The sequence below is a fragment of the Meles meles genome, chromosome 2 (assembly GCF_922984935.1).
Source record: "Meles meles chromosome 2, mMelMel3.1 paternal haplotype, whole genome shotgun sequence".
NCBI classification, from domain to species: domain Eukaryota; kingdom Metazoa; phylum Chordata; class Mammalia; order Carnivora; family Mustelidae; genus Meles; species Meles meles.
The window spans coordinates 175,348,166-175,367,526 of NC_060067.1; the positions used below are offsets into that span (position 1 = coordinate 175,348,166).

At 50.4% G+C, this 19,361-nt stretch overlaps 1 protein-coding gene across 9 annotated transcripts in view; it reads left to right on the forward strand.

Annotated features, from left to right (window-relative positions):
• Positions 1-365: 365 nt before the first annotated feature.
• FGFR1 (fibroblast growth factor receptor 1) overlaps positions 366-19,361 on the forward strand; it is a 47,719-nt gene continuing 28,723 nt past the window's right edge. For 7 of the 9 annotated variants that reach the window (XM_045992145.1, XM_045992153.1, XM_045992163.1 and 4 more), the window contains exons 1-2: positions 366-498; positions 8,380-8,558. In XM_045992145.1, the coding sequence (XP_045848101.1) occupies positions 8,468-8,558 (91 nt within the window). In that variant the 5' untranslated portion in view covers positions 366-498; positions 8,380-8,467. Of the gene's footprint in view, positions 499-585; positions 813-8,379; positions 8,559-19,361 lie in introns of those variants that run through there. The other 2 variants (XM_045992182.1, XM_045992191.1) reach the window with 1 other exon arrangement.

The following is a 19,361-nucleotide window of genomic DNA, read 5'->3' on the forward strand; positions in this document are numbered from 1 at the left end:
CGCTTAGCGCATTGCGGCGACCTCGCCTTCCCTGGACGCGAGCGCGCGCCGCCGCTAGAAAAGCCGCGGAGACCGAGGACTTTTGGCTGGTCCGAGGGGCGCCCACTAGGGCGCACCGACCTAGTGCTGCAGTCGGGCACGCCTCGGCGCCTGGGCCCCCGCAGGGCGATGGAGCCGGGTCTGCGAGAAGCGTGAGGCGCCGCCGCCCGGATCCGGAGAGGGGAGCCACAGGGTCTGGAGACCCCGGGCGGCGGACGGGAGCCCTCCCCACGCCCCGCCTCCGGGGCACCAGCTTCGGCTCCATTGTTCCCGCCCGGGCTGGAGGCGCTGAGCACCGAGCGCCACCGGGAGTCGAGCGCCGGCCGCGGGGCTCTCGCGGCCCCGCCAGGACCCGAGCGGAGCCCGGGGGCGGCGGGCCGGAGCTGGGGACGCGGGCGCCCGCCCGCCCGCACGAGCCACGGCGGACTCTCCAGAAGCGGAACCGCAGCGTCGAGTGAGGTAAGAGCCGCGGCGCCCGCAGATCCGGGGCGGGCTTGGCGTCCCGAGCGGCCCCCGGCGCCGGAGCCTCCCGGCTGCGTGCTTCCCCGCCGCAGCCCAGTCGGGTCCGGCGCCTCCCTCCACTCTTTACCCGCCCCCCTGCACCTCCCGATTCCTTCCCCAGCGCTTTGCGCCCCCCTTTTGTCTCCCCTCCCAGCTCCCCGCTCGCGTCGCCTTCTGCGCCCCCTCCCCGCGCTCGTCCCGCCGCTCCTCCTGCAGCCCAACTTTTCCGCCAACTCGCGCCGGGGAGCTGGCGAGGCGGCGGCGACTCCGCGGTGAGTCCTGGGAGGGACAGGGCCGGGGCGAAGGCGGCGGCGGCCCTCGGTTTCCTCGGACTGGGGAGGCTGGGCGGGAGTGGGCAGCGAGGTGGGGTGTGTGTGTGTGTATGTGTGTGTGTTGCATTCCAGTCCATCTCTTTTAGTCCACTACTGGGGACTCGCCCCAATTCAGCAGGTAGCTTTGAGTACCCGGGGTATTTCTAAGTCTTTTCCACCTCGGGGAAGGTCTGGGGGCGAGACTGGGGTGGGTGGGTAGGGGACTGAAGAGGGAAGGAAGTGGAGGGATAGGTTAGCTTTTCTGGAATAGGTTTTAAGGAGGTGTCGTCACCAAATGGCCGAATCTGCTGTAGCGGAGAGCGAGAAAGGAATTCCCTTTTCCAGAGGGGGTTATCTTCTACTTAGTCCATCTCCGAAAGAGTCGGAAGTTTGTGGAAGGGAGGGCGCCCAGCGGGTGATGTTAAGCCCCATTATGGGGTCGGGGGGAGGGGAGCGTTCAGTTCCAATCTGGTTCTAGGAGTTGGGGGAAGGGATGAGGGTTTTGCCCGGTGCGGTTCACTCGGCATCGCTCTATGTTGCTTCTCTGGCTCAGACCGTCTGCCCACCCCGCTCCCGCCTCCCGTTATGTTTGGGGCTGGGAAAAGAGGAATCGTCGTTTGTAGAGGAATTCATTGACAATGTGGATGGAGTTCATTTAACACATATCCTCTAAAGGTAGCCAGACACCTTCGGGCTGGGGTGGTGGGGGTGAGGCTTGCTTCTCCCTCTGGGCCCAGAAGCTATTGGCCCACCAAAAAAAAGACTACGGTGTCTTTCTCCCCCAACACTTTTTTTCCCCCATTTTCCAGATGTAGCAGCCGCATCTGGTTCCGTTTCACCCCACACCGCAGCCACATTAACATCCCATTCCCTCCCTTCCCCCTCACCCAAATTAAAACTGGGATACTTTAACTTGTCCTTCCCACCTCCCTCTCTAACATTTTCTGAGACTTGGAGATGAGGCTTTGGGATTTGGGGAGAAAAGAAAGTTACCCTGGATCCCAAGTTACTTAGGATCTGATGGTGGCGGTGCTTTCTAGATTGTGCCAGAAAAAGGCATCGTAGGAGATGGGGCCAACCGTTTTTTGGGGGGGGGGGGGGGGGTTGGCACTTGCGAAGGAGTCATCTGCTGGAGGTGGCCTCTTTGGCCATGGGTTTGGCCCAGAACTGGCCCTGACGGAAGTTTCTGGAACGAAAGCATTGCTTTCTCCGTCCTTTCAGTGGTAGCTGGAGCAGCCGGAGCGTCTGACCCCGTCTCGGAGTCCGCCGTCGGGTATCTGGCCGCCCGGTGGTGGCGTCACGCGTACGTTTTCCACCCTCCCATGAGCGAGCCCCCCCCCCCCCCCGGGCGCAGCTGCGGGGGGCATGTGAGGGGGGCGGATGCTGTTGCTGCCAGGGGCTCTCCCTCTGCGTTTTAAAGGAGTTACGTGGGCTGCAGCCCTTGGAAACTAAAGTGGGACATTTTACCTCTTAGTGGCTATAGGTTTGAAAGCGGGTATTGGATTGTTGAGGGTTTTGTGGCTGGCGGGGGTGGTGGGAGGGTGTGTGTGTGTGTGTGTGTGTGTGTGTGTGGTTTGGTTTTGTTTGTTTTGTTTCTGGTAATATTCTTTAAAGTAGGCAAGCACCCTATGGTCCAAAGTTGCAAGAGGGTGGGGAGAGTCGGTTGCTCTCACCCTCTTTTCCAGTCTCTTTCAAATTGAAAACACTTCTCTGGTTTCCTCCTTTGGGCGGTAGTTTTGGAGGCTGAAATGAAATCGCACTTTCTCTAGACATGGTAATTAAGGTGACTGTTTCCTCTGCAGATGTGCCCTGCCCTTTGCACCTCCGGACCAGTGCTTTTTTTGGAATCCTGTCTAAGCTGTAGAACCTTAGCCTTGAGAGACTGTTTAGCAGAAAGTGGCCATTTTCCCTGTTGGCCCAGGCTCCCGGTTTCCTCTCTGAGGCTTTAAAAGCTAAGTAGCAGGGCCCCGTGGGACGTGTCTCGGTCTGGCTAATTACCCCCGAGCCTGGGTCATCTCCCTTCCTTTCATTGACCAAGGGAGAGCCATTGCCGACCGTCTGTCCTGACGGCCTGCCTCTCTGCTGACTTGTTTACATATTTCCCCCCAGTTGGTTGGGTGGGGCTCCAGGGCTGCCGCTGACCCCTAGAGGAGCCCAGGGTGTTTGGGGACAGGGAGGTTGCTGGGACCTGGCTTCAGCTGCAATGGTTATGAACTGCCACAGTGACGAGCTCCTTGAAATATCTGTTGCATTCAGTCTTAGTCATCACCAAGTGTCAGCTTTTTAATGAGGGCCATCCGGGTGGAGAGCATCTTGGACATGTGTTTCCACTGCCTGCTTTTACCACACCGTTCCAAATGCCCATTTTTGTAGGCATTTTCACGAGTGGGATTTAGGCCAGAGTGGGCATCACTAATTTTGGTTCCAAAGTTAACAGTCTTGGGTGCTTCTTTTCCTTTGGCCTCTGGCCACGAAGGATGTTAGAACGTTCCAATAAAATAGCAAGTGAAGCAAAAGCACCGGAGGAAATGGAGTTAGGAGCATGGCAGATGCTGTTATTGTCCCACCTGTCCTGGAGATTAGAATCCATCCAGGCCTCCCTACACCTCAGCTGGCTTTAGCCCTGTTGGACTCCAGATGGCAGGAAGAGCACGCTGAACATTGAGTAGGCAGCCTTCAGCCATGGAGACCCAAGGAAAACCCAAGAGGTTTTACTTTCAGTTGTGTGCTTTGTGTTTGGGGTGTTGCCCTGGAAAAAAGGCTCCTAAAACAGGAGATTTGCTCCTGTCAGCAGCCAGCTTCTCCGAACACTCTCCTCTTTGCCTCCATTTTTAAATCTCTTTCATCAAAATGGCTGTTAGGGTAGAGCTTCCTGGAAAAGTTTGAGCCTATTGCTGCTGGAGGCAAAGGAGGTAGAATTGATTCAAATGTCTTGTTCTGAAAAAGCCTCATCCCTTGAGATGAGTTTCATTTCCTCTTGGGAAATTTGTCTTGCATTTGCTTTCCCAAGAGCTTTGTCCAAGGGCTGAATGCACCAGGGGCTGGTGGGAGTCCAGATGTGGAGCTTTAGAGAAGATTCTGGTGTTTCCAGAGAGGATTTAGTACCACACTTGGGCTAGGATATTTGCTTTCTCCCCTAAGGTTGAGTCTGTCTGAAGCAGAGAGTTCTCTCCTCACCACCACTCCTCCTTGCAATTAAAGAAGATCTATTTGGTCCTTCCCAGTCACCCAAGTAAATAGCTGTCGCCTGGGTGAAAAACTCCGTGAAGAGGGTGATGGTCCACCAGTCCATTTTGTCTTCAAAAGCAGTGTTTCCCAAAGTATGGTGGAGCAGTTAGTGTTTCACTTACTATTATTCATCTTTGGTACACTTCACCCCAGGACATTTGGACACCCCTCCCTTTTTTTTTTTAAACAAAGACTTAAAATTTAAAAATTAGTAAGTCTTATTCCTGTCCAAAGAAATGAATGTGTTCATGTTGACTTCCTTAGTTCTGAAAAATCAAAATGTTTAGAAGATGTCTCATTTGCAAGAGTATCTATCAGTTTCTGTTGAATCAGCCTTTCTTTCATTCACTTATCCACCCAGTTAACAAATGTGTCAGCATCTGCTGTGTACGGCGTGGGTGCTAAGTGTATTAGCAAAAGTTAGGCACCAACCCTGCTTCTTAAGGAGCTTGTGATCCCATGGTGCTTTGGAAATTCAGAGAACTGAGATCTTCTGCAAGAAGTCTCAGACTTGTAGAAGAGATAGCTTTTTTTAAATTAAATGAAATGTATTTACTTATTTGGCCTGGGATTTAGAGAATAAGAGAGTTTGGCCCACTAAGGACGAAGGAAAGACAAAGAAGAGGGCAGAACATGGAGATTGCCTAAAGTCATGCTGTCCCATAGAAATCGAACACGAGTCACATGCAATCTTAGATTTTATAGTAGCCACATTTGAAATTAAGTAAAAAGCAGGTGGAATTCACTTTTATTAATCAGTTGATATTTTAATGATCTGTTTGATTTAGCCCCATATATCTAAAATGCTATCTATTGAATAAAAAATTATTGATGAGTTGCTTTACCTTCTTTGTTTCCACACCAAGTTTTCAAAGTCTGCAGTGTTATGTCCCATGTCTGTCCCGTCCTGATTTACTTTAGCCACATTCCAGAGGCTCAGAATGGCTAGTGGCTACTGCCTGGGACCTCTGTAGAGTACAGGGTTTGAAGATGGGTAGTGAGAAATAACTTTGTAAAGATAGGAAGTTCGTGTCCTCCTGCCGCCAGTTACCAAAGCCTTCTGAGAGTGCTGTCAAGGAGTTACTCAAAGCACAATGTTTATAATTCTTACATGGATTAGCACTCAGAGAGGAGAGGACAGGCACTTTCACCAGATGCTGCCCATTTGATCCTCATAACCACCTGTGATCGTTCAGCAGCCATCCGCCTCCGACAAGTGGAAGAGCAGAGAGGTTGTGTGTCTGTCGTTCCCCACACCCCCACGAGGACCTCTGTACCCAGGTGGAGTGGGGTTTCAAGTCCCCAGAGACCTGCCGGGTATGGGAGAGGCTGAGCATGAAGCCAGCTGCTGGGTCTCAGAGGAAGCTTCCAAGGACACCTGCAAGGCTATAGGTCACATCTGTCCAGCAGTGAAGGAAGGAGACTGTCCCTCTGGGATTTTAAGAATGCATTAATTAGTAGGAGGAGAAGAAGGTGTAGTGAAGGAGAGGGTGGCAGTTCCAAGGGTCCCAGATAGTATGTGGTTTGGTGGTTTTGGGTCACTGTTTTCTCTAGGCTTGTGGAGTGGGGCATCTGCCCACCGACCTTCTCATTCCAGGAGCCAGTGCTGGGAGGCTGGGTGTTCTTGACATCCTTTGTTTTACAGATGCAGGCCTTGGGGCCCAGAGGGAAGGAGAGAAAGGGACTTCTGCACCTTTTGTGGGGTGGGGGGTGGGGGGTGGGAGGGTGAGCTGCAGAGAAGCACCCTATTATAGTTTGAAGTACACTGCTAGCAGAGCCCAGAGAGGAGTTCTGCAGCCAGCCCACATCTGGAAGGAAGGGGGAAGGCTTTTCCGGGGACAGAGTGGCTAAGCAGTGGTAGAGGCCTTTGGGCTGCTACAGTGAAAGCAAGCTTCATCACCTCGGGATGCTACACCTTTTCCCACTGGATATACGGAAGATTCGTTCATTACCCTGGTGGTTCCTGTGGGACTGGGGTTCTTAGCTAGGTGCACCTTTCTGGTGCATCTTTGGTTTGGGTTTTGGGGGACATGGTGAGATGTGGAATGTGGTTTAGGGCTGTCCTGCATCAAGCATCGCATCTATCCCAGGCCAGGGATCTTGCCGGCTCCTGTGTCCTAGCTGGCACATCTGTGATTGGCTTCCAAGAGTCTTCTCTCAACCAGAGGAGTGAGTGTGTGCCCATCTGCAGAGTGACCTTGGATCTGCCTGTGTCTCCCTGGTTTCTTTGTGGCACAGGGATGTTCTTTGGAGAAATGAGCTTGTACTGGACAGAGGTGGATTCCATCATCCCCATTTGCTTCCCTGTGCCCTGTCCTTCAATGTCGAAAACGCGTGATGGGAGTCCTGGTGCTTTTTGCCTACCCGCTGCATGGCCTTGAGCAAAGTGTTTGACCTCTGGCAGTCTCAGTTTCTCCACTGCCTAAAGGGGAATAACTATTCTTACACCCACAAGGCTAGAGCAAGGAAGAAATGAAATTTTAAGATTTTATTTATTTGATATATAGAGAGAGATCACAAGTAGATAGAGAGGCAAGCAGAGAGAGAGGGAGAAGCAGGCTCCCTGCTGAGCAGAGAGCCCGATGTGGGGCTCGATCCCAGGACCCTGAGATCATGACCTGAGCCGAAGGCAGAGGCTTAACCCATTGAGCCACCCAGGCACCCCGGAAGAAATGAAATTTTATAGGTATAAATTTTGTGAGTAACTGCTTGACGCATAGTAGGTATTCAGTAAATGCTCTGTCTCTTCAAGTCCCTTCCTAAATTTAGAAAATCGACAGAGAAATGCTTATTTCTCCTGTGATTTGAAATCATTAAAAAATGTTAGTAGAGCCTTGGGATGGAGCCCACGGGGCCACATGTGTACTCCTGCTGGCAAGCGCATATGAATGAAGCCAAGAATCTGGGGGGGTTTCTGCCAACCGGGACTGACTCACTCTTGGGGACTGACTCACGAGGGGCCTTGTCTGGCTCCGGGGAGGCAGGGCTGAAGTACCACATTAGGGCATGTTCCGGGGAAGCAGATTCTCTAAATAACTTGGACGGTTCCCTGGAGCATTTAGGACAAAAACCACCTGGAAGGAAGATGGAGATGTCACCCTACCTAGCCCAAACAGGGCCCCAAAAGTCTTACCAAAAGTCAGTGCATAGCAGCAAGGGTGTTGTTCCTTAACACCCTCGGGGGTTATTTTAAATGTTATTCCCACGCCAAACCTGAGAAGGGTAAAGGGCTGCAGTGGGTGCTTTTTTGAGTGGGCCCTGGCAAGGACCTTTGATGTTTCAGTATGACCTTTTTGGCCCTACTTCTAGATTCATTTCTGCTGGACATTAGCTGTCACCTTTCAGCGTTGGAGAGGAGGCTACATCCATTTCATGGATGCATGTACCCTGAGGTCCTTTGTAAGTTGGGGAGAGCTGTGTTCTATCTGCATGGGAAGTTGATAGGACCAGAGGTCCCCATGATGCGTGCAGTTTTAGAGACCAAAAGAGAACCCAAGAGACCACTTATTTCAGCTTCCTGGCTGCATAGGTCTGGAGAGGGTCAGTCAGCAGGGTACTTGGCTCCTGTTTCCCAGTCCTTGGTTTGTTCCAGAATTCTTCACCTTCTTTACCCCTCATTTGCTCTAGAGGAAGTGCAGTCTGTCCTGGGAGAGACACTAGCCCACTCAGGCCTCCTGCAGCCCCCCATGCTCTGGAGCCCTTGCCCACGAAGTGCGGAACTCTTTGGGACTTTCTTTTCTTTCTTTCTTTTTTTTTTTTTTAAAGATTTTATTTATTTATTTGACAGACAGAGATCGCAAGTAGGCAGAGAGGCAGGCAGACAGAGAGAGAGGAGGAAGCAGGCTCCCCGCTGAGCAGAGAGCCCGATGCGGGGCTCGATCCCAGCACTCTGGGATCATGACCGGAGCCAAAGGCAGGGGCTTTAACCCACTGAGCCACCCAGGTGCCCCCTCTTTGGGACTTTCATGAGCTGCTTCAGTTGCCTAGCACACACACGATTGTGAGGCTTTTGCCTTGGAGGACTTCATGACACTTTTCCCACCAAGGCTTGCATGTTGCCCAAGCTCAGGAATTAGTTTTAGAGCTGAAGCACTGTTTTGTCTAATGAAGGCCTATAACTCCGAATGCAGTATTGGGGGCAGGACCACCGTTCTCTTCGTGGTGTCTTAAGAAGTAAGTTATTGCTGTGAGCGCCCTTCTGGACAGGGTGACTATGTGACATGCCTTCACTTATTTTTCTCTTTGCCTTCCCATCTCCCATGTGGACCTTCCTAACCTGTTGGTGGTTTCTTTTCCCCAGAGTCAGCTTGAAAAGGAGGATCAAGCTCAAGACGGTGTCTCCATGGAGATGTGGAGCCTGGTCACCAACCTCTAACAGCAGCACTGGGATGTGGAGCTGGAAGTGCCTCCTCTTCTGGGCTGTGCTGGTCACAGCCACACTCTGCACCGCCAGGCCGGCCCCGACCTTGCCTGAACAAGGTAAGGCATGGGCAGAGTGGTCGCTCTGGACTCAGGGCCTCAGAAACACAGCCGGCCCGCTGGACAGGGGTGATGTGTTGACAGGGGAGATTCCGGCCCAGGTGGAGCAAAGGGCTCCTTTTTGTAGGAGAGGCTTCCACAATTCCTGAGCTGGTTTGGGCCTGCCTAGAAACATACCCAGCTCCAGCAGGGGTTGGGGTCACAAAGACTAGTGACAGCCATTTGCCAGAGGTGACATGCTTAGGATGGGTTTATGCTTTTCTCTTCCTGAAAAAGAACTGATGGGGATCCAAAAGCTGGCTCTCTCAACTAGATGATCTATAAAATGGGGCACAAGGGACCTATGAGTTTGTTTAGAACCTGAATCAGAGGATGTTGAAGGATGTGGGAGCTTGGTAAACACTTCTGGCTTCTAGAAAATTGTTCCAAAGACCCATCTTCTGTGAGGGTAGGCAGTCATGGCCGAGGGCCTGCCATTTTTCCTTCCTTGACCATATCCGACCATGTCTGTTGGGAGGCCTGTGGGGCGGTTTGCTTTGGAGATGCACCGCTGGAGGAATGTTGAAGAGATGGAGAGCCAGGGAGCATTATGGTGCGTGGGCGCTGCTGGAGAGCCATGGCTTGTTGGAAATTCAGAGATTATTAGTAATGGGAAGGACCTGCCTGTAGGATTTACTGGAGTTGTGAAAATACTTCATGGAAATTACAGGTGCAATGCACTTTCAGGGGTCTGTGAGAACGCTCTGTGAGAACTGACTGCTGCCAAAGGGTCCTGTAGCTTGTGACTCAGCGGCTGATCACATCAGTCTAGAAGGTTGGCAGGCAGCGGGTGAGAGACAGGTGTGCACGTGATGTAGTCACTGAGCTGAAAAGGCCATCGGTCTCAGCTGTCAGGACCCGTTGGAGTGATAAATCATGAGTGAGCATATTTGTCCGCTCACAGAGTGGTAGGGAGGGCACATGGGACTTTCTGGAAGGTGCACTTGACCAGAGCAAGCAGATTACTGGTGCATTCAGTAACAGAAGTGAACGTTAGACGTGAGCTAGACCGTGCCAGAGACCCAAAGTGGGAGAGATCATCTCTGCCCACGGGGAGTCTATTGTCAGGGAGACAGATGCAGAGGGAACTAAGTGTAAGGTAGACCCTGTTTAAGCCACGCAGTGGAGTCGTAACACAATGGGAACGCAGAGGAAGAGGAGAGCAGAGCCGCTGATGTGGGTCAAGAGGGGTAGGTGGTGGTTTGTTTGGAAGGGAGGAATGGAGGGCATTCCAGGTGGCCTGACATGAGAAAGGGTACTGAGGCTGCATGTATCAGGTGTGTACAGAACCGACTTGCCTGGTGAGCAGGAGGTGGTGGGAAGTAACACCTATAGAGAAACTGGGCTTTTCGCATATGGGGGGCCTTGACACCCTGCTGAGGAAGGAAACTGTACTGAAATCTCAGAAGATTTTGCGCCGGTAGTGATGTGATCAAACTTTCAGAAAATTAACTTGGCAGTTGAACTTGAATGAATGGGAGGAAGGCATCTGTGTTTGAATCCTGCTCAGCCATTTCATATCTGCATTACTTGCTTTGATACATGACTCAAACGCACTGAGCCTTCATTTGCTCAGCTTTAAAATGGGTATAATAATAAAGCATGAAATGAGGTCATTCAGATAAAGCAGCTGCAGGTGAAGTTTAGGTAGTGAGGACAGCTGCTCCCACAGCTGCTGGATAGACGTTTGTTTTGAATGTCCAGCTACTGGGGGGAACCAGGGTGTGCGGCGTGAGTTTGTGAAGGAAGGAAAAACTAGCAGACACTATAGAAATAGAATCTACGCATTTCCATAGGTTGGCTCTCAACTCCGGGAGACTAGAGACAGAGACAGAGTAACATGAGAGTCAAAGGGCAGGAGGTTTGTGAGGAGTAGAGATTTGGATCAGCCACAGTGTAGATAGATGGTAACAAGGGAGTCCAGGAAGCCGGGAAGGCTTGGATGAGGTTTGAGAATATGAATTTCCAATGGGCCCTTTAAGTACCTTTTTTAAAAAAAACAAAAACAAAAACAAAAAACACTTTCTCTAAAAGACCCTTTTGCGCCTGAGACCCGGAGGGTGGAGAAGGTGAATGGTGCGGGTCTCAGGCCTGGGCACCTGTATTCAGGAAGGGGATGGCCAGGGGTGCAAGCATAGGAATTTTAGGGTGGGGATGAGTGAGGGTCCCAGAAGCCGCTGGTCATGGATCCAGACTTAGAAAGGAAGGCCAGGCAGTGATGGGCGGAACCAGGGGGCCGAAGGTCTTGAGGCGGCACAGGCCAGGAAGGGCAGGGAGGGGACAGGGGAGGTGGAGGGGGCTGTTAGGAGGCTCTGTGCAGTGAAGACTGAAGTTAGACCACTGGTTGTTTTTTTTTTTTTTAATCAACTTAACTGAGGTATAATTTACATTACGATTTTTAAGGGTACAGTTCAGTGTGTTCTGATGTCCTGTCGGTACTACCCCAGTCAAGAGAGCGAACATTTTTGTCACCCCTCCCCAACCCCCCACCCTCAGGACTTGACCGCGTCGAACGCGGTCTACTTTCGGTCACTATAGACCAGGTTTGCCTGTTCTAGAATTTCATACAATGGCATTACGTGGCGAATGTGTAGCCATTCCCCTGTGGATGGCCATTTGGGTTCACGGTTTTGGTTATTATTAATACAACTCCTGTGAACATATCTGTGTGTAAGTCTGGTGTGGGCCTAAGGTTTGCTTCATTGCCTTGGTTTTGATTTTGGCACCATTTCTCACTGTTGACTTGGGAAGGCTCCTCTGTGTGGAACATATACAAAATATGACAATAATGAGCTCTGCCCCCAGGATCCTTGTGACTGTCAAGTAAGAGTGTATGCAAGGCTCTTAGAACAGTGGCCAGCCCATGGGCTGTGAGCAGTAAATGATGGTTGTGGGTCCTTTGTCCTGGGACCACACAGAACACACCACATGGTGAGGGCCTTGCTGTTCCTGGGTGGCATGGGATGCCTCAGGATGCAGATGTGGAAGTCTGCACAGTCCCCATCTTGGTGCCGGGCGGCCCCTCACGGAGTTTATCCCTCTGGAGCTTTGTGATGGCAAAACCCATGCCCCACAGTCTTCAGAGAACTGCTGGGAAGTCAGAAGGGAACATCTGCCTCCATGCTTTATAAACCATAAGGTACCTCACAGATGTAAATTCTCACCATATAGTCTTGGCCCTGCTGATTATTAAATAATAATGCTGCTGCTGTCCTTAGAAAAGACTGTAATCTGTGTCTAAGGGGTTTGTCCAAAAGTTTAAACCCAAAACTCGGCTCCCACAGAGAGCTTTTTCCCCTTTAGAAGGACCTTGCTGTGAGAGAGAGAGAGAGTGTGTGTGTGTGGTGTGTGTGGTGTGTGCGGTGTGTGTGGTGTGTGCGTGCGTGTTGGGAGCCCCTCCCCCAATCTGCAAATGCTCCTGAGGGAGTGGGGAGGGCCTGGAGTTTCTGGCTGTCCTTGGAAAGCTGATTTAATAAGGGTTCCAGGAAAACCAGCCTCCCTCTGTCCCGCCCTCTCCTTTCCTTTCTCTAGTTTGGGATCTTAAAGAGGCAAAGCTTGTTTCAGATCAAGTCTGGAGGGGAAGGGAAAGGAGTTGTATGGATGGACAGAACCTGGGTCGTGGGTGGAGGGGCAGAAGATAAGCCCCAATTTGAAAGACCTTTTCCACTTGAGGAGGGTTGTGTCTGTGTATCTTTCTCTCCTTTAGAATAAGACTGGAAAAGCGAGTGGGTGAGTCCAAAACTGGCTGTTAGGCTGCCTCTTGCAGTTGGGGGTGGGAGTCCTGGAACATGGGTTAAACACCCCAGACCCCCTTGGTCCAGGGGGACAGTACGAGACTTGCAGTCTCAAAATACTTGCCTACATACTCGGAAACCTGCAACTAATAAGCGATTTAATGGGCTGGGGTTTTACAGCTCCTCCCACCTACCCAGATTTGAAGGAGTCTGGTGGCTGGGCGAAGGGGGAGAGGTTAGACTTAATGGAAAAGCCGCACGTTTCCATTTCTGGCTGCAAGCCCCCTCAATGCTGATGCTGGGAACCACAAAGCAAGGCTTTGTCTGTGTTCCACGGAGACCTGTGCCCGTGGGGGAGAAGCTCGAAGCGCTGCCAGAGACGCGGACCTGGCTTCAGGTGGTAGGACCCCGGCTGCCCCAGGCCACCCCCCAACGGGTCCCACAGCGGACTTGGGCCCCAAGGGGTATGCATTTCAGCCTGGGTGCAGGGGCTACAAGTAGGCAGCGGAGGATATCTCCATACTGGCTTCAGACAGGCTGCTGCGATCCGTGTGGTGGGTGGCTGCCCGGGGACCCACATCTGGGGGCGTTCCTCCACCCCATCTGCCCCCAACATAATTTCTTCTTGTGAAAAGAACCTGTTTACGTCAAATGCACACTAGATGTTCAAGAGGAGTTTCTACGCCCTCCGCCAGGAGGCGAGTGAAGTGATGTCCAGTGACCCACTTGGGGACAAGGGTGGAGGGTTGTAGGTCAGAGGAAGGCACCTTACCCACCAGGTCTCCCCAGAGGATCCGCTCTGCCCCACATTCTCTTCCCCAAGATTGAAGGCTCGATTGCATTTGGAAGGGTGCACTTGCCAGTGTTCCAGAGCTGAGCTGAGCGGGGTGGGGGTAGGGCGGACTCAGTGCTCCTGGGCTTATGGGAGAACGCGAAGGAGGAACACTCACGTGTCCCGCTTGACCACGCTGGGCAAGTGCAGCGAAGCCACTCCAGGGCTGTGTTCTTGGCTCTGGCTTCTGCATTGCTACACTATTAGCTTCACTGATTTTCCACTTTGGCTTTGCCAGCCAGCTCCCCGAAGTCAGGGAGGAGGAATTTCTCAGGGAAGAACAAATGGCTGTCCAGAGCCCTGCTGTGGGTGGGGGAGGGGAGAGAGCCCAGACAAAGAACCAGGCCCGGATTTTGTCACCTGGTTTCTGGGACTACCTGGAGGCAGGCGTGGGCAGGAACCGCAGAGAGAGTACCAGGGATTCCTCTGGAGTCTGTGGCCCCAGCCTGTGGGTGGGTCAGCAGGGCTTGGCCAGGGTGCTAGCTCCCAGGCAGGCAGAAGCAGTGAGTGATGGCTTGTGTCTGGGGCAGTGATGGATGGCCTCGGGAGAAGTGAGTTCTGGGGAGTCATTATCCGGGAGGGCGAGGTCCAGGGTCAGAGAGCCTGACCAGCAGCTGTGCCCTGTTTTCACAGTGCCTTGTTCCTCCGGGACCGCTGGGGGCTCCAAGCTCCCCCTCTGGACACCACCTTTGCCTCTTGCTTCCTTCCCCAAAGCCTGGAAGTGAGACTGCTGTGTCCCTGCTGACCGGGGAAAGTCCAGCTGCTCTGGCGCTCCTGGTCTCCAGAGTTCAGCTGCCCAAGCGTCGCTATTCATTCTGGAAAGATGGCTCATTTACAGCTTACTGCAGACATTCTCCTCCCTCTGTCCACCCTGCCCCCCTACCTCAGGCCCCAAGTGGTTTAGCTGTAAGCTGGGTGCTCCTCCTGGGCTCTTGAGGGCCTGGAGTAAATCCCAAACTGTTTCCTCTCAGGAAAAGCCTTCTGGAGTCTGGGCTGCTCCTGAACTTGGAGGTTTGCTCTGATTTCCAGCTGGCAGCAGCCAAGTAGGGGAGACCATTGCTGGAAGGCCCCAATGGTAGGCTTGTTACTACCTCTTCATGGTAGCGCCTATCCTCAGAGCTCCCCTTCCTAGTTCTGGCTCTGCTTGGACTCTCGCCTTTCCCCTCGTCAAACGAGGTGCCCACCAGATGCGTGTTCCTTGCATAGTGTGCACTGTTGGGATGAGACGTCTGTCCAGTTAGTTGCAAGCCCTGAGAAGGACTGGCTCTGGCAGAGCTTGAAACTCACTGCTCCTTGCTTATCCCATGTACTATGCTGCGGCTCAAGCCTCCTGGGATGGGTTGTGTAAAAGGAAGTGAATGTTGGGGCAGCTGGCAGCGCCATTTGAGTGACTGTGGCTCTAATTTCCTGGCCTTGGATGTGTAGGCACGTGGAGCCTCAAATGGGTGAGAGGGTCAAAGAGTTCTGTGAAGATGGGCCTCAGTGGTTATAAGCTTGGGTAGGGGAGAGGTTAAAATCCACCAACACTGAACTTTCAGCTATGTCATCAATGAAGAAAGTTGAGTTTAGAGCTTACCCCTTCCCAAATTTTCTGTAGGATTGAAAACTAGCCTCTGGCTAATGGTCCCTTCAGGATTTGTTCACAGACTTCACAGATTTAACTCACTCTCTCTTTCTTCTCCTCCTCCTCTCCATTCCCCTCCTTTCTTTCCTTCCTTCTTTCCTTCCTTCTCCCCCTTCTTTCTCTCTTCTATCCATCCATCCATCTGGCCAAACAAGACTCTTCTTTTTTCCTTGTTTTATACAATGTATTTATTCATACATAACCCTTGTTTATCTGGGTTGCTTCATAGGAACTGTTCATCATTACCTTTTTCTCCTTCTGCTTTTTGTAATTCCTACTCTTAACTGAGGGTTTAGCTTAGATTTAGCCTAAGGCATAGCTTGAAGCCTTCTTGTGGCTCCAGATTAATTACTCTTTTTATTTTTATTTATTTATTTATTTATTTTGCCCTTTTCTCTGTAACTTTAACCTAGTACTTGGCTTTACATTATGTGGAATTTTTTTTTTTTTTTTTTAAAGATTTTATTTATTTATTTGACAGAGAGAGATACAAGTAGGCAGAGAGGCAGGCAGAGAGAGTGAGAGGGAAGCAGGCTCCCTGCCGAGCAGAGAGCCCGATGCGGGACTCGATCCCAGGACCCTGAGATCATGACCTGAGCCGAAGGCAGCGGCCTAAACCACTGAGCCACCCAGGCGCCCCATTATGTGGAATTTTTAATACTTCGTTTTTTCCTCCCATAGAGGAAAGTTCTGGGCATTCAGAAAGAATATTTTCATTGCTCTTTTATTATTTTTTTAAAAGATTTTATTTATTTATTTGACAGACACAGATCACAAGTAGGCAGAGAGGCAGGCGCAGAGAGAGAGAGAGAGAGAGAGGAGGAAGCAGGCTCCCTGCTGAGCAGAGAGCCTGATGTGGGCCTCGATCCCAGAACCCTGGGATCATGACCTGAGCCGAAGGCAGAGGCTTGAACCCACTGAGCCACCCAGGCGCCCCTTCATTGCTCTTTTAAAACATGGATATTTAGGGTGCCTGGGTGGCTCAGTTGGCTAAGCATCTGCCTTCAGCTCAGGTCATGATCCCAGGCCCCACGGAGACAGAGACCTGGCTCCCTGCTCAGCAGGGAGCCTGCTTCTCCCTCGTCCTTCTGCTCCCCCCACCCCCGCCTTGTGTACATTTTCTTTCTCTCAAATAAAATCTTCAAAAAAATAAAACATTGATACTTGTTATGTCATCGAGGTTCATCGTAGGAAATTTAGAAAATACAGACATATGAAAAGAAAAAAAAAAACCTTAGCACTCACATTACCTAAAAATAATCACTCTTGGGGCACATGGGTGGCTCAGTCAGGTAAGCATCTGACTTTTGATATCAGCTTAGGTCATGATCTCTTTTTGAGACTGACCCCTTTGTGTGGGGCTCCGTGCTCAGCGCAGAGTCTGCTTGGGATTCTCTCCCTCCCCGTTTGCAAACATATACCTCTCTGCTCTATCTCTGGTAAATAAACAAATCCATAAATAAAAAGAATTACTGCTAACTGTAAATCTGTTTCTTTAGACTATTTTTTCTTGCATTTATACAAACATGACTTCTCAGAAATGGGATTTATATGGTATATATGGTTTTTAACTTAGGCATATAGTAGGGTTTTTTATTTATTTATCTTTAAGTAAGCTCTGTGCCCAATGTAGGGCTTGAACTCCTGACCCCGAGATCAAGAGTTTCATATTCTACCAACTGAGCCAGCCAGGTGCCCCAAACATGTAGTATGTATTGCCATGCAAAGAAAGTTTTTTCACTGTGCTTAATAACTATATAGTATTCCATTGTGTGGGTGTGCAAAATGTATTTATTTACCCAGTCCTCTACTGTTGAACATTTAGGTTATTTTCAGTAGTTTCCACTTAAGTGAGCATACTTGACAAATAAAATTTGTCCTTGTAGCCAAAGATATCTAAATTCTAAAAGTTCTGAACACATACTGCCAAATTGCCCCAGAAATGTTATGCCAGTAAAGATCTTTTAAAATAATAATAAATATTATTTATTGTACCTTCACACTGCATGCTTTGCATTTTTGCATCTTTACTCCAATATCATGGCTATAGGTTTTATTCCCATAATCAGATGAGGAACCTGGGATCCAAGGAGTTAATAAGTAACTTGTCTGAGGTCATAGTTGGTGAGAGATGGAACTGGAATTCAGACTCAAGTCGATCTGACTTCAGTATTTTTTTCCAGCATAGTAAACTGTGTCCCTGTGTCAAATTGGGTTTCCCTCCCAAAATTCAGGCTGACCAACATTTGGATTTAAACATTTGAATTTGCTTGGTCAGCCCGTCTTTATCTCACAGGAATCAGGCTCTACCTCCCACCCTCCCTTGCTCCCTTCCATCCTCCCTCCCATTCTTTTTTTTAAGATATTTTTTATTTGAGAGAGAGAGAAAAGGAGTGGCGGGGGGCAGGGGCAGAGAGAGAAGCTGACTCCCTGCTGAGCAGGGAGCCTGACTCTATCCCAGGACCCCGGGATCATGACCTGAGTCGAAAGCAGATGCTCAACCAACTGAGCCACCAAGCACCCCTCCACCTCCCTTTCTGGGGTGGTATGAACATATGTGTGATTGGGGTAAGGGCAGCTGGACATGCTTGCCTTATGCCATTTCTTACGTGACATTCTTTCTCCTCAGAGGTTATGTGTGGGTCATAGGTCTCTGAGCTGCCCTAATGGAAGGGGTTCCCTAGCCTAGAATAATCAGTAGAACAAAAACTGCATTGAAGCTGCATTTTCCACTGCAGCCCAGCCCTCCTGCTTGGAGGAGGTCTAGGATCAGAGGTTCCCAAAGTGTCAGATGCCACATGGGAATTTTCTTTGTAGGTCACACTTACTCTGGAATGTAGTGGGGTTGTGCAGACACATAAACCACCTAGATTGCTTCCCAAGTGCTTATGGTCCAACGTCTGATGGGTGGAAATAAACATGTCAGGCCAGAGTGCTGATATTGTTTTGAGGCTACCAGTATATATATCTGTAAGACAGGAGGAAATATAGAGAGGAGGGAGAATCTTGAAAATTTTGGTTATCTTAGTGTTTACCTTCAACACATTAATGTTTTTTTAAAAGATTTTATTTATTTATTTGACAGAATCACAAGTAGGCAGAGAGGCAGGCGGGGCAGGGGGATGTTGGGAGAAGCAGACTCCCCGCTGAGCAGGAGCCCCGCTGTGGGGCTCCATCCCAGGACCCTGAGATCATGGCCTGAGCCCAAGGCAGAGGCTTAAGCCACTGAGCCACCCAGGCACCCCAACACATTAATGTTTTAAACAAAAATATATATTGTAATGTAGATGAACTCATCACAAAATAATTTTTAAAAATATTAATTTGTGGTCTGCTGTCTGAAGTATGCCCCCAGGAAAAGGGCATAGATTTATTAAAAGTTGTTTGGTAAATATTTTCTTCCAGTTCTGTTGGTAACTCTCTGTGTAACCTTTTGGGGGAAAAGACACTGGAAGTCTTGGAAGGGCCTGTTACGTGGGAGGCTGAATGCCTTCCCTGCCCCTAGCCTCACCGCGGGTGAGGCCCTGACCAGTATTATTCTTACCAGACATTTGCAGACACAGTAAATGACCCATTTAAGAAATGTCATCAAAAGACTGGGGTGCCTGGGTTGCCTCAGTGGGTTGAAGCCTCTGCCTTCAGCTCAGGTCATGATCCCGGGGTCCTGGGATCGAGCCCCACTTTGGGCTCTCTGCCTGCTTCCTCCTCTCTCTCTGCCTACTTGTGATCTCTGTCAAATAAATAAATAAAATACTAAAAAAAAAAAAAAAAGACTGTGTCAAGTAAAGACATAAAACCCAGGTTATGAGGACATTTGAAACCAGAGGACAGGCCCTTTCCCTAAAGCAAAGGGACAGATTGACTATCCTTTGTGGGTGTGTCTGTACATCATGAAGGCAGAGGCTTAGTTTTGCCTTTTGTTCACGTCAGCATCTTAGAACATCTCATTTACACATTAGGTGTTCAATGAATACTTTCTGAACAATGAATCCATGCATGAACACAGGGAACCATCCATTTTTTTTAAGTTACCTAAAATTTCTCCTTTTTTAAAAAAGCATTTATTTACTTGATAGACACAGCGAGAGAGGGAACACAAGTAGAGGAAGTAGGAGAGGGAGAAGCAGGCCCCCACGCTGGGATCATGACCTGAGCCAAAGGCAGATGCTTAAGAACTGAGCCACCCAGTGCCGAAAGATCCCTAATATTTCTAGTTTGCAAAAGGAGACCATGGGAATAAAACCCTTGTCAGCAGAAAGATAAGGAAAACACCGTGAGAAAGAGCTATTGCTGCCACGTAGGGAGCACTTTATTTCAGCCTTTGGAGTGGTTCTTGGGTGAGTGAGGCTCTGCATTGCCTGGCTGGCGTGTCTAAACCCAGAGCTCCTGGTTGTGAAGCTGGGTAGCTCTAACATGTTCCCTGCAGGTCCGGGAACCACACACTTTGAGAACCACTGGGGTCAGTTAATCTCTCAAAAAAAGTCATAAGGTGGGGGTGCCTGGGTGGCTCAGAGGGTTAAGCCTCTGGCTTCAGCTCAGGTCATGATCTCAGGGTCCTGGGATCGAGCTCCCGC